The sequence below is a fragment of the Poecilia reticulata genome, linkage group LG22 (assembly GCF_000633615.1).
Source record: "Poecilia reticulata strain Guanapo linkage group LG22, Guppy_female_1.0+MT, whole genome shotgun sequence".
Taxonomy (NCBI): domain Eukaryota; kingdom Metazoa; phylum Chordata; class Actinopteri; order Cyprinodontiformes; family Poeciliidae; genus Poecilia; species Poecilia reticulata.
The window spans coordinates 3,485,804-3,496,317 of NC_024352.1; the positions used below are offsets into that span (position 1 = coordinate 3,485,804).

At 37.9% G+C, this 10,514-nt stretch overlaps 1 protein-coding gene across 1 annotated transcript in view; it reads left to right on the forward strand.

Moving 5' to 3' along the window:
• LOC103458148 (uncharacterized) overlaps positions 1-6,127 on the forward strand; it is a 10,446-nt gene extending 4,319 nt beyond the window's left edge. Inside the window, exons 4-11 of the mRNA XM_008398756.2 lie at positions 781-882; positions 2,127-2,224; positions 2,388-2,495; positions 3,103-3,226; positions 3,332-3,475; positions 3,642-3,797; positions 3,876-3,997; positions 4,982-6,127. Coding sequence (XP_008396978.1) covers positions 781-882; positions 2,127-2,224; positions 2,388-2,495; positions 3,103-3,226; positions 3,332-3,475; positions 3,642-3,797; positions 3,876-3,997; positions 4,982-5,138 — 1,011 coding nt within the window. The 3' untranslated portion in view covers positions 5,139-6,127. The remainder of the gene's footprint in view (positions 1-780; positions 883-2,126; positions 2,225-2,387; positions 2,496-3,102; positions 3,227-3,331; positions 3,476-3,641; positions 3,798-3,875; positions 3,998-4,981) is intronic.
• The last annotated feature ends 4,387 nt before the right edge of the window (positions 6,128-10,514 follow it).

Sequence of the window (10,514 nt, forward strand, 5' to 3'; positions counted from 1 at the left end):
CTAACACACATTTTCCCCACAAAAACCTTCATTACAGGGACCCCCATATGCTGGCCAATCAGCGTGTCTAAAAAGATACACGTGTGTGAATTATTCATGAGCAAGTGCAATACCCAAAGTTACCAGCAGGGGCGCAATATCGATACACAGGTTATACACAAAAGTCATGTAAATGTGAATTATTGGGACTTTGCCTGATTTTTGGAATTTAACCCTTTGGCATCCATTCAAACCCCCTCCAATCATTTTTACGTTGCAAGAATTATGAGGACATCGGCACTGTCCCACTAATTCAAAATGTCCCGTTAGTGTTGCGTGTATACAGGCRAAATGTCCTGTTAATTCACCTGTGCCAACACACACACACACACACGCACACGCACACATGTTTGCGTGGCTATCTTTGTGGGGACTTTCCATTGACTTCCATTCATTTCTACAGCCTAAACTTTACCTTTACCCTTTTTCTAACCCCAACTATCACATACCTAACCCTAACCAAAACTCAATTCATACCTTAGCCCTAAATCTGACCCCTGACCCAAAAACAGGGTTTGCCCTTGTGGGGACCAGGCTCCGGTTCCCACAAGGAGCAATTGGTCCCCACAACGCAGTATGTGTCAGGAAAATCGTCCCCACAAGTTATTACAAACAGACGCACACACACTCACACACACAAAATGGTCCTTAGACTGTATCAAACCCCCTAATCACCAGAGTGGCATTTTTTTAATGACTAATTTCTATTAGTCACTTAGTTTCATGACTGTATGTCTGCAGGTGGAAGTCAGAGATTCCCTGGGAAAAATCCTGGATGCTGATCGAACACAAACGGATCGCAGTGAGGAGACCTACACTCAACTTTATGTGGACGTTATTCAGGTAAGACAAGCCTGTGTATTTATGTGTATGTTGTATTTAACTGCCGCAATGCTTGTCATTTGGTAGCATGATTACTGTACCTTGTAAAACTATTCATGCTCCAATTAACTTTTTCCAATTTATCATACACAAACTTAAATTTGACATTTGTATCATACATGCATGGCTCTTAAGACAATGAAACCAGCCTTTCCTTCACTACAGCTGAAAGTCTCTATGACCTTTGCACATCTACAGACCAGTTTTGTGATTCATGAATTTATAAGGTGGCTCATCTTTGCAGGTTTATGATGGTTTTGTACTGTGAAAGTTTATGATGCCGTTTGTTCTTGAGCCGGGCGGCCTTTTCAGGACAAAGTGGGGTTTGTTCCCAGCGCCATCCCTCGTCACGACCCTGTTTGTGCTGTTCATGGACCAGATCTCAAAGCCTGGTTGCGGAGACGATTTAGGAAACGTGGTTGTGTGTGATTTAGGAACCTCTGGTCTCGTCTTTGCTTTTTGTGGATGTGGTTCTGTTGGTTTCTTCAGGCCATAGCCTACAGCGTGCAGTGGAGCGGTTCAGAGCTGACTGTGAGGTAGCTAGGATGTGAGTCAGCTCCTCTAGGTCAGGGACCGGATATGGACACCTCTGAGGAGGGACCTAGCCTCTGCCTCAAGTAGAGCAGTTTTTAAGTCTTTAGGTGTTAAGGAAAGCTGCTGACTTGCTGGTTAAATCAACAGCTTTCCATCCTGACCTGTATTCATGACAAATAGTTAATGATAGAATGATATGCCTGATGCAAATTGTCAAAATGAGCTTCCTTCATACTGTAAGCAGATCCCTGAAAATGAGGTGGAGAGTGTCACTAGCAAGAGAGATGTCTGGGTTTCCCTCCTGAAGATGTTACCCTGGAAACCCAATGTCAGATAAAAAGAAGATGGATGGACGGACGGACGGACGGACTGATTGATGGATTGATTGATTGATTGATTGATTGATTGATTGATTGATAGATAGATAGATTCCATGATTGTACCATAACAAATGATTGGAGGGTGTGAATACTAGCCTCGTCAGGATAACGAATTTTGCAGTACGATAAATTGCCCCAGAAGTTATTGCAATAAACGCTACTGAATACGTTTTCCAGGTACTAAGTAAAGGCAATTTATGTGACATTTATCTTTCAAATAATGGACCTTTCTTTCTTTCTTTCTTTCTCTCTCTCTCTCTCTCTCTCTCTCTCTCTCTCTCTCTCTTTCAGTGTACTAATGCAATGCCCAAATTAGTACAGGAGAAAAGATTGCTGAGTAATAAGGTGAAGAAGGTTTGCTTCCAAGAGCTGCAGAGTTTTGTGGAAAGGTGAGATGTTTTGAATTATAAAACAGATTGTTAATTTAATGGCATCTAAAAATAAAACAGTTCGTCTCAGAAACCATATCCTATGAATTTATACTGAAATCAGAATTATTATCATTTGAAAAGCGAGTCAATTGTCAATGCTGCAAATTTTTTTTTGTTGTAGGTATAACTCAGAGCAAGAGGAGATACTCCGTAAGAAAGCTGAAGCATGGAGGGAAAACCCAGAAACCATACACTTCCTGAAGACTCTGAAAACGTGTAAAGAACTAAGGTGGGTGATTCAGGACTTGGCTTTTTTTTTAACTGTTTAACTTTAAATCAAACTAAACGTTTTTTTTCCTGTTGTATGACAGCTAAGATTACTGAAAATGATTTCTGTTTACAAAATTCCAAAAATATCGCTCTGCCTTTAAACCATTTGGAATGAGGTTATGGCTTCAGGAGCTTCATAAGGTTAATTGACACTATTTAAGTTGAATGAAGGCTCGTTTGTACCCAAAAATTGTACTCCAATAAAACAGGTACCCGCCCACAAAATGACTGAAGTAAGAGTAAAAATGTTGCTAAAGCACCGAGTGTCTGATCAGAACATCTAATTTAATGTCTTAAAATGACGTCATCAGACAGACAAAATATGAAGCTATGTGTAAAGTTTTAAAAAAATAAAATGAAAAACAAATACAAATGAATAAGAATAACTAATTAAGGCAAAATAAACACTTTTATTAAGAAAAGGACAAGCTCGATTAGATTTTAATGTTACAAAGTGAATTTTTTATTAAAAATTGTGGTTTCTTTTTACATTAAACCATATATGAATTGGTCGAAGTGTATTTGTCTGCCCTGATTTTGACATGATTTACTTTGCTTGCTTTCAGGCAGCACGTCCAGGCTGAAGGAACCGCTAAAGCTGGCTCTGTTGACGAAACCAAGAAAACACTTGAAAAGTTGGAGGCTCTAACTCTGGAGCTCATAAAGAAAATTGCAACTGAACTTGCTGAGGTACCTGTTTGCAGTGACCACATTTACATCTCACAAAAACAAAATGGGAGCATGGAAAACATTCTGTAACTATTTGACATTTAAAACACATTTTCTGCCCTGTAGAGCTGCCTGAAGGATTACTTCAGATCAGCCAGCAGGCCACGTACGAGCTTTTTACTCCGCCAGCCTGGTGAAAGACACTGTGAGCTGTTTGACTCTCTGCGGAGCCATTTTCCCAAGCTGCCTTATACTTTTAATGAACAAAAGGTAAGCCATCTTTTTTGTCAAGTTCCTCCTAACAAAAAAAGTATACTATTGCTAATTGCTTATTGTTGATAAGTCATTTAGACTAAAAAAAGAATAAGTTTTCAATAGATTTGTGTCTGAATGTTTGGTACAAGATCTGACTGCTTCTGTCCTTCTGCCTCCCAAGATCGTGATGAATGAGGTTTATAAAGTCGTTGCTCACTCTTACTTCAAACATCTCCTCCAAAATCGTAAGTCAATACTGAAAAAGCAATGGAGTTCTGATGTTGGTAAAGCGATCCAGGAGGATGCCGATGAGCTTCACGACACCATCTCAGATCTGGTGAGACCAGGATCAGTCACTGCAGACAGCGATGTCTCAGTCTGATCAGACATTCCTAACCTGTACAATTTGAACCAGGCTCCTGGTGTCCAGAAGTGGAATCGCCTCCTACTGGTGATCCAAGAGGTGTCAGACTGCAAAGACCTCGACTCAGTCAAGCTCACCATCTCATTGAAACAGGAAGACATTGGGAAACAGAGGTAAACCGGTTTCTGATTGTACTAGTCTAGTGTTCAATATTCGATTAGATGTTCTCTTTTTTCCTTTATTTTCAATACATGTTAACAATTGGAAAAAATGTAATATAATCTTGGAGTTTACGGGAAACACTGGGTGATTGTGATTGTTAGGTAATAGAGTTCATCTCTGCTTGGAACCTTTTCAGTTCCAGTCCTTCATTCATCCGTCTTTAAAGGGACGGACAATATGTCTTTAAAGGGACCCTTTAAAGACATATTGTCCCTTTAAAGACAATATGTCTTTAAAGGGACAATATGTGAATTTATTTTGCATAAATTCACTTTATGCAAAATATTATACTTCCATTTAGATCTCCACTGGCTCTATAAACACCTCAAGCACAAAAACCCATTCATCAAAAGGCAGTAATTCATTATTTTTTTACTAGTCCGATCTACAGTTAAACCTCCGACTCGCTCTTTGACATATTGACATGAGTGAAAGCTCATCTCACCTCCAACTAAATCTCTTCCCAGCCAAAGTGAATCCGTATCTCATGCTCAATCAAAGATAGACAGAAACTTGGGACTCATGACTGATCATCATTTGAGACGGTGTCTCTAGCTGCGTTCTCACTGATCGTATAATTGGGCAATTTGACATTTGGAAAATAAATTTGTTTACTGGAAACACACCAATTTGGAAAAACTGATCAAAAGTTTTGGAAACACTGCTTTCGCATCACATGAGTCACATGATCAACAACCGGTAGTTGCCAAAAGGAAGAAGACGACAGGAGACTCACAGCGCTGCCTGTTTTTTTAATGATTTCTCTCTCGAACAAACTTATTCACATGTGATTTCAATCACTTTTTTAGTTTAGTGGAAACAGCTCAATTGTTTTTTCGACATTGGCGGAATGTCAACAAAGTTTTGAGCACTTTTGTATTGGAAAAGCAGCTTTTATGCCACTGATGACCTGGTTTTACTTTTACTGTTCACAGTGAGGACCCGGAGCTCGTGCCCAAACTGCTGCAGTGGAAGGGTCTTTCGAATGGTCAGATCAGTGAAGTTCTGGATGCTTTACCTGGCAGTCCACCCAAACCCAAGTCTAAACCCTTATTTTTGCGTTTCTGCTGCTGCTGCTGCTGCTGCTGCTGATGATGATGATCTACAAGCAACTGCACAAACCTGACATATGTAAATTTTGTAAATGTATTGATAAAACACATTCCGTTAAGACCGAGCCAAGTCTACTGTAAATCTCCTTCTTTCAGGTGTGAATTTTTCAGCAAAAAAAAAAAGATCCTCTTTGTAAAAAAGCAGACTTTCAAAGAACTGTTTCCTGCACCTTAGTAATAGCTGAGCCAGGCATTCTCAGGTTGTGTCTTGGGGTTGTTTTTCTTTTTGTCTGACTCAATATTCTTCAACTTGTGTGTGATTCAATAGCAGTCTGTCTTAACTGCAGGTTCTTTAATTAGGTATCGGCATTCTGTGATTTGTTGTTTCTTTTGTTGCAGTGAGTTTTTCCGCCCGCTCTGTTTTGTTCTTTTCTTTACATGTTCTGCTTCAGAATGTGTTTCAGAAAGGCCAACAAGCCTTTTAATGTTAATAGTTTATTTACTTTATTGTAGTTTACTGTTTTGTCACGTATTGCATTTTGTTTGTGATTTTTCATATGAATTGAGGTACGAAGGAGTTTCTAGAATATTCAGAAGAGTTGAACAATAATAAGGTACAGGCATACTCCTTCCTTTACTGATTACATCTTTTTAAACAGTTTTAGATAGCTTTTTATATGCTGCATTTATATGTTAATATTTATAAAATTTTATTTATGAAAGAGAATATTTTTTAACATTCTTTTATTCTGCCTGGTACTTGAATTTCCTGATTTTTCTTGCAAGTTCCTGTAATAAGGCTCCTGCAAAACAAGACAGGGAATAAGTCAACTGTAATTTCCACTTGCTAAATCACAATGTAGGCATGGGGGTACTGTATTGAATTGTAAATGTTTTTATTTTGCATTTCTAATTTTCTTTACCTCAGTTTCATTAGAGGAATGTACTGTTTTAAAGGACATTGTTTCCTTTTATCAGGGAGGAATTTTCTTGTACTGACCAAATGTCAATAAAATGAATTCAAAATGATCAGTTTGTGGCGTAATCGTTGTGCTATGAGAAAGACCACCAGAGGGCGCACTTCCCCAATAGGAGACCTGCTCCGTGACTCTTTTCCTTTGGGAAATGTTCTGTCAGAGACAAGTAAAAAAACTACACCACTTCCTGGAAGCATCGTTGCAACAGACGTTAAAATTCCTAACAAGATTCATGTCACTAATATGCATCCATAACAAGAAACTCCTCTCTGTACGATTTCATATTTGATCAATACATTAATTACTTGAAATGCATGTGTTGTGTGTTTCTTTTGTTTAACTTCACTAGCTTAATGCCTCACATGGATAACATTGAGAAACAGTTGATCAGTCAAATACATCTGAATTTAAATAAATTCAGCCAGTGACAAGTGCATGCTAAGATAGTAAAAAGCCCTTAACAAGAATGTAGGGATTGAACATTTTAATGTAAATTTATTTGAAACTTTAATTTACAAAACTTTGTTGTGTAGCTTGGGGAATGGTGAAGTAATTTTCTACATTAATGCTTCAGTTTAAGTTTTGTGACTGTTTGTTTCCCACCATGGCATTTCAATCAAGGTGATTTCTGAACTTTGACTGGGCATKTGCAAGGACCTGATTGATTTCTTTTTTTTTTAGCAGTTCTATTATGGAGTTGTCAATTTGGGCCCAGCTTCAGTTGCTGAACATATTACCCCCATAGTTGACTCTTGAATACTTTGGTGAGCTCAATCTTTATGAGGTATTGAGATAATTGAGCAGCAAACCACAAATCATTATCCTTCCACTGCCTGGCAGTAGGTAAGGGATGTGGGTAACACTTTATTTGAAGGGGGGTGAATAAGATCGTCATGATACTTTCATAAACATGACATAACACACGTCATGAACATGAATAAGCCTTCATGAATATTTATGACTTGTCATAAAGTGTAATTCGGTAAATTATGACACTTTTAATACAAAGTTGACATTATTCAAAATGCATTTTTATAACAACTTGACATTAACCAAGAAATCTTTACTGATATAAATTTGTTCTAAAATTATTACTGATTGCACTTTAAAAATTAGGTAACTTTATATTATTAAAAGTAAAGTTTAAACAGTAATGATTTCTTGGTTAATGTCAAGTTGTCATAACAAAGACATTTTCAATAATGTCAACTTTGTATTAAAAATGTCATAATTTACCAAACGACGCTTTATGACAACAGTCATAAATATTCATGAAGGTTTATTCATGTTCATGACAGGTGTTATGTCATGTTTATGACAGTATCATGACGGTCTTATTCACCCCCCTTCAAATAAAGTGTTACCGGCTGATACAAACTGGATGCTCTGGTAATTCTTATGAAAGACAAAGCTTGAACTATGGCCTCAGCCTTTATTCAGACGTGAGAAGGTTTTCCATCTGGCCCCAGTAAAGCCAGTGGAGTTTCCAGTGTAATTAAACCAGTGAATCAACTTACTGGCATTAGGGAGTTTCCTTTAGCTCCGTAATGAGCTTATCCTTCCCTCCCGCTTTCCCTTCATTAAAAGCTTGTTCTCGTGTTTGTACATCTCCCCTCACATCCTGAGCACACGTATCCTCCTGCATCAAGAAGGTGACAGAAAGTGTGACATATTGACAGTAATTCGCTGCAATACCCTCTGTACACTCACATCCTTCCCAGATCCTCTGGAACGGCCCAGAGGCATTGATTATTCTTGGCTGGAAATACCTCAGTGTGTTGAGTGGCCGCTGAAATCCCCATTACAAAGAGTCAATGAGTTCCCTGAATTGTTCTGCAGATTTCACCTTCTTTTGTCCGACACTTTCATGGGAAAAGCTGGAAGTCTGCTGCGTTGTTGTTGTTTGATAATCTAGCAGCTTGCAATTTAAATCTTGATTTTGCTGTTTGATTGTTCTGCTACTTTGGTCAGCAGAGAAGTCCTTCGTGTTGGCTACACAAGATCTGTTTTCTTTACAAATCTGTGCAAATCTTTGTCTATATTTTGCAAATGTAGAAACAATTGCAACTGCTGTGTTTTCATTAAATAAGAAGTGAAATTTAAATCAGTGTGTAAGCTTGTTCATGTGCTAAGTCATTAAAAAAGATGGCAACAGCGGATGCAACTACAATACATCTAACTGAAAAAACATCATCCTAGTGAGTTTGACATGAGTTTTTTCAAACATTTATTTTCTTACTCATAATTTATAAATATGAGGAGCCATATAATTGCACAAACTGAAATTGTGAAAATGAATTAACTTAATGAAAACAAGGCAATTTTGAAAAACCCTCTCATATTTTATGGATTAAAGGTTTTTGCACTAGGATGAGGTGGGCTTTCAGTCGTATCAAAGTAGATTTATTTCTCAAAACTGCAATGGAAACACTTCTCAGTCTCAGAATAACCCTCATTTGTTACCCCATATGCTACTGCTTAACAAATGTATTTGTATTTTTTTTATCTGTACACAGCCAAATGGTAACGCTGCAGGCGGCCATTTTCCTCCAGTCCCCAGACCAATATGTTTGATGTTAGAAAGTCACCAGGATGCGATTCTCCCATGTGACGCCGTGTGGAATCTTTCCACAGCTGTTTCTGATTGCAATCGCATCATTCACTTAAGGGAAGGAAAAATCTGTATGTGCTGTAATTCCTTTGAGTAAATGAGGAATTTTGCATTTTGCTACATTTGTTTCATAAAAGTTACATATTGCAGCTTCAAGCAGAGGACTTTAAAAGAAGAAATTGTTGTAAATGCCTGGGTTAGCATGTGCATACATGGGTTCTCAGTTAACTGAAGAACTGGTTTACAGAGTTTTTGACAACAATGTTTCTAAGTGAGTCATTACTTACATGTGGCATTTATGATTAAGTGTTTTTGCGCTTATTGCTTAATCTTTGATTCTTTTTTTTTTCCATTTCCTCCTAACAGCGGTGTTGTGTTGACCTTTGGTCACAGAAGTAAATGCAGTGGGGGACGTTCCTTTGTTGTGTTGAAGCAATGTTTGTGATGAAATTTGTGTTTGTTTGGTTGATGGTGACAGCTGCATGTCTGACTGGTGTGTCTCAAACATGTATTTGGATATTAATATCTCATGTAATAGTCAATAAAATCAGGTTTCTCATATTAGCACTGACCTAGTCTGTCCTTGTGTTGCTGCTCAGAAATGAAGTCCTCGGAACGTATTCTACTGTGATTCTAAGAAAACGTTTCACTTGAAAACAAGAAACTGCTCAAGCAGAACATCCCCAAGGAAAAATCCAAAAAGTGTACCTTGATCAATCAGTTCCAGTTTTTATTGTGCTCAATGGTTTTAGTTTAGTTTGTGCACTTATTGGAAATGTTTCCTGGTTGGATAGTTTTGGTACTCTTTTTATAGGGTGAGCAAATGAACAGAAACAATTTTTTTCATTTTTTTGTTTTCGTTTTGCATGGTTTTATTTATGATCACGACACAATGTGAAATATCTTTCACTGTATGAAAGCAGGTCATTTCATCATTGGATTCTAGAGTTGAGCCGCTCATGGTGGCAGCATGGTGGAGGATCTGTGTTTTGATTTCATTTTGTGGACTTTCGTTCATAATTTATTTAGTTAGTTGAGTCATTGCATTTTTGAACCATTCCATATTCCATATGGTTTTGGATAATGTGCGGCTGGGAGGATTTTTGCTCTTTTAAAAAAAAACAACTTTTGGATAATTATGATGTGTAGCCATGGCAACAAGGTGTTTTTACAACTGGGCGCAGCTGATTAGCATCTCAAAAGCTCAAATAATATCTAAACTGTGAGCCCCAAATCCCAGAGAAGTTAGAAAAAGGAATCTTCACGGATGCAGAGGAGGAACAGGAAGGTTCAAACCATCTCTTTCATTAATCGTTATGGACATGGATCAAATCCCCTACTCCAACGTCTCTCTGCACGACTTTCTAATCAGACAGAGCTTTAAAGAGGAGCAGCAAGATCAAATGTTATGAATCAGCAGAGATTTCTAACAACTGATGGTTTCATCTCAGACATGTTACTGTGAAGCATCGTCTCTGCTGGGTGGATATTTATCCGTTAGCATGTGGTGACAGTCATGACAACATAAAACAGCATCAGTGTTCAAGTGTTCAGTCAGAGGCTTCTTTGGATTTATTGTAAGACTGACTGCTACAGCAGACCCTTCCAGCCTACAGCGTCACCATCCAAGACGACTCTTCGAAGATATTTTGATGATATGAGTTACACCAAAATTTCATTTTCCTTTTGGATAAGTAAAGTATTTTTGATTTGAAAAAGTGAAGAAGAAACATGTTTAACACAAATTTGATATAAAACTATTGCTTTATTTATTTACAAAAACAAGCGCGCGCACACACACACACACACACACACATACCACAGCAAT